At 39.8% G+C, this 3,522-nt stretch overlaps 1 protein-coding gene across 5 annotated transcripts in view; it reads left to right on the top strand.

The window, feature by feature from the left end:
• Positions 1-3,522, top strand: part of rbfox1 (RNA binding fox-1 homolog 1) — a 214,124-nt gene that overhangs the window by 188,771 nt on the left and 21,831 nt on the right. For 4 of the 5 annotated variants that reach the window (XM_019892259.1, XM_019892242.1, XM_019892238.1 and 1 more), the window contains exon 8: positions 1,899-2,043. In XM_019892259.1, coding sequence (XP_019747818.1) covers positions 1,899-2,043 — 145 coding nt within the window. Of the gene's footprint in view, positions 1-1,898; positions 2,044-3,522 lie in introns of those variants that run through there. The other variant, XM_019892267.1, reaches the window with a different exon arrangement.

The following is a 3,522-nucleotide window of genomic DNA, read 5'->3' as shown; positions in this document are numbered from 1 at the left end:
AGTAGAGGTCGCTGTTGGATTAGACTTCGTTGTAGTGAATGTCTTCGAGAGGCTGGAGCAGAAAAAATGATTTCGCATAACGCAATAGGGGGGTTTTTCGTCGTATGGGGGGCAGGAGAATAGGAATGGTGTTAATGCATGAAGATTTTTTCACATTAGGGGGAATTTTCACCCATGTAGGTTTCGTTCTAGAGGAGTTTCACTGTATAAGACGACCCCCTATTTTTCAAGACTCAAGTTTGAAAAAAGACTTTTTGAGCACCAAATAAATTTTTAGACAGAAAATAATTACTGTTCATCTGAAACAAATGATTATAACAATATATTTGAGAGAAAAAGCATGTTATTTTGCCTCATTCAAATCTGAAGTGCAATCACATTCGTAAATGAATGGCTTCTGGTTTTTGAAATGTAAATTACATCATAACTTCTCCTCAGCTGCCGATTAACCTGGCCGATCTTCGACCCACTTTTCTCCAGATTGTCGCTACATTTTTCCATTTTCTGTTATCTCTTCTATTATTTTCTTCTCTTTTCCTTCTTACCGCTATTTTTTATTTTTCTTCTTCGTGCTACCGCTATTTTTATTTTTATTCTTCGTGACAGGGGTTCGCTTTGGCCTGGGGAGTCAAGTTCAGCATTCGCTTTAATTATATCTGGCGCCATCTAGCATCGTGAATGGGTATAATGTCTAGACCCCAAATATAAGACGACCCCCACTTTTTCAGTCTTATTTCAATGCAAAAAACACCCTCTTATATTCGGGCCAATATGGCATATAGTGTATATAGTACTTCATCTCTTATCTATGCACTGCTTTTACCTGGTGCCTGAGAGATGAACAGAACAAGGTGAAGATGATATGCTCTGAAAACTGCACTTGCCAACTCACAGATTTTCTTTGTTCAGTTCAACAAATTACCGGTATGTTTTGTTCAATCTGCTTTTAAGCTGTCCACTGTAGTAACCGCTGTCCCTGAAAGGGTTAAAATAATAAACAACGGTCAGGGGGTGACTGGTCTCATCGAACTGTCGAGCCCTCATGACAATAAAGATATATGTCAAAGCTGCATAAGACTTAAGAACAAATAAATAAATTAAAGAATGAAAAAAAACTGTACAAAAAAAATAGCTCAAGTCAACAGGACAATGTGTGCGCAGTTGGATTTGACACAGAACACTCATATTTTTGGGTCCTTCCACCCAAAATGCGTATCTGGTATGAAGGCATGTAATTGTCAGACGATGGTAGAATCTGTGCAGCCATGAAAGTTTGCAACTGTGTCGCTGTTCCCTCTTTTGCATACAAGGCATGAAAATAGTTCACATCTGTCGTCAAGAGTATGAGCCTTGTGCCTCGTGACACTCACATTTGAGCCAAGTTTTCGATCACCACCTGTCCAGTGTGCAACTTCAGCAATTATTTTGCCTGCCGACACTCCTCATCATATTAATTGATCTCTGCTGACACATTTTCTCCGATTTTCATCCAATGTTTATGCAGCTTTCGTGATGTATTGGTTCACGGGAATGTTTTTGATTTGTAAAATTGGCTGTACATGCTCACAACGCATTTTGGATACCAGAAAAGTAGTGTTGGACTGAGCTAGCAATTCCACTTCCCTCAGAATAGAAGAAACAAATTGATTGATGAAGAAATTCATGATACAACAAACAGTTTATTAACAAGTGAAGATCATCTTGATACTTTTTACCAGTCTTGCATTGCAGAGAGAATTCTTTGAATTTTGCTTTATATCATATCTGCTAATATCCAGGTTTGTAATATGATGAATGGTAATACCTGCAATTAAACAAATTGATATGGATTTGTCAATTGGGATTTAGTGACATCTGTGCATGTATCGATTTTATGACGTCTGTGAATTTTTCTCCAGTGCCAGGGTTTCCCTACCCAGCAGCCAGTGCAGCAGCAGCAGCAGCAGCAGCCTACAGAGGAACCCACCTACGAGGTCGAGGACGGACAGTCTTCAACACATTCAGGGCGGCTGCGCCACCTCCTCACATTCCAGCTTATGGAAGGTGAGCTTTCTTTTTTAAATTTCTTTATTTACTTTATTTAATTTTAATATTCACTTCAGTTGTTATTTATCTCCTTTGGTCGAATGCTAGTTCTTGTTTCACTCAAATGGCAAGCCACGAATCTCAGTCCTCAGAGCCGGCAAAAACCAGCAAAGCAGTGCATGCCTGCTTTGCCTCGCAGCGATAACCAATTCCCCCACTACCACAGCATGCTGATTTAACAAATAGGCATGCTCCAAGACTTGCTTTTCATGGAGTCATGGAAAATGACTGTCAACTTGGCCTTGGCCTGTGGTGTGACAGAGTAAAATGTCAGAATGAGATGTCATCTACTATCCTTTTACAAGTTCACCCATTGACCAAAATGAAATAAAACATCTCCCCAGCCCCAACAACTCTTGCAGACTCTTTGTTGCTCAGAGCTCTGGAGAGCCATGTGTTGTGGGCAGTCAGATGAAATTATCTACCATTCTGTTGGTCTGTTTTTTGTTGTTGTTGTTGTTTGTTGTTTTTCTCTTTCTAACTGCAAGCCAATGGGCATCAAGAAAGCTGGCTGGGATTCTATTTAAAGATGACTTTATATTATTATGAGGATGGATATTTCCATCCATCCATCCATTTTCTGATCTGATTATCCTCACAAGGGTTGCGGAGCATGCTGTAGCCTAATACCAGCTGTTTTCGGGTAGTAGGCGGGGAACACCCTGAACCGGTTGCCAGCCAGTCGCAGGGCACACATAGACGAACAACCATCCGCGCTCACACTCACACCGAGGGACAATTTAGAGTGTTCCATTAATCTGCCACACATGTTTTTGGAATCTGTGAGGAAACCGGAGTACCCGGAGAAACCCACGCAGGCACAGGGAGAACATGCAAACTCCACACAGGAAAGCCAGAGGAATCGAACCATGCTCGTCCGCACTGTGAGGTCGACGTGCTAACCAGTCGCCCACGTTTCCAATGATCGATTTTATATTTTTGTTTCGAAACATAATACAACTTGCCCCATTTGAACAAGTACAACAACTCTCTAATTTATTTTTGATGGTTTGTTACTAGTGGAATCCAAAGATCTTGTCCACCACAATGAAGTCAAGGCAAGGCTCGGAACATTGTAATGTAGAGCATGCATTGAGTAATGAGGTACCACTCATTTTATCATATTAGCGTCGATGCCACCGCATGATGTTATATAAAATTATTGTATGCGCATTTCCGGTATACACACTGAGGGTCTGTTTTACGGACAAATGCATGGATGCTTCAATCAATCAATCAATCAATCAATCAATCAATCAATCAATCAATCAATCAATCAATCAATCAATCAATCAATCAATCAATCAATCAATCAATCAATCAATCAATCAATCAATCAATCAATCAATCAATCAATCAATCAATCAATCAATCAATCAATCAATCAATCAATCAATCAATCAATCAATCAATCAATCAATCAATCAATCAATCAAT

This window comes from Hippocampus comes, unplaced genomic scaffold, assembly GCF_001891065.2.
Source record: "Hippocampus comes isolate QL1 unplaced genomic scaffold, H_comes_QL1_v1.1 scaffold257, whole genome shotgun sequence".
Lineage (NCBI taxonomy): Eukaryota > Metazoa > Chordata > Actinopteri > Syngnathiformes > Syngnathidae > Hippocampus > Hippocampus comes.
This window is presented reverse-complemented; position numbering and strand designations above follow the sequence as displayed.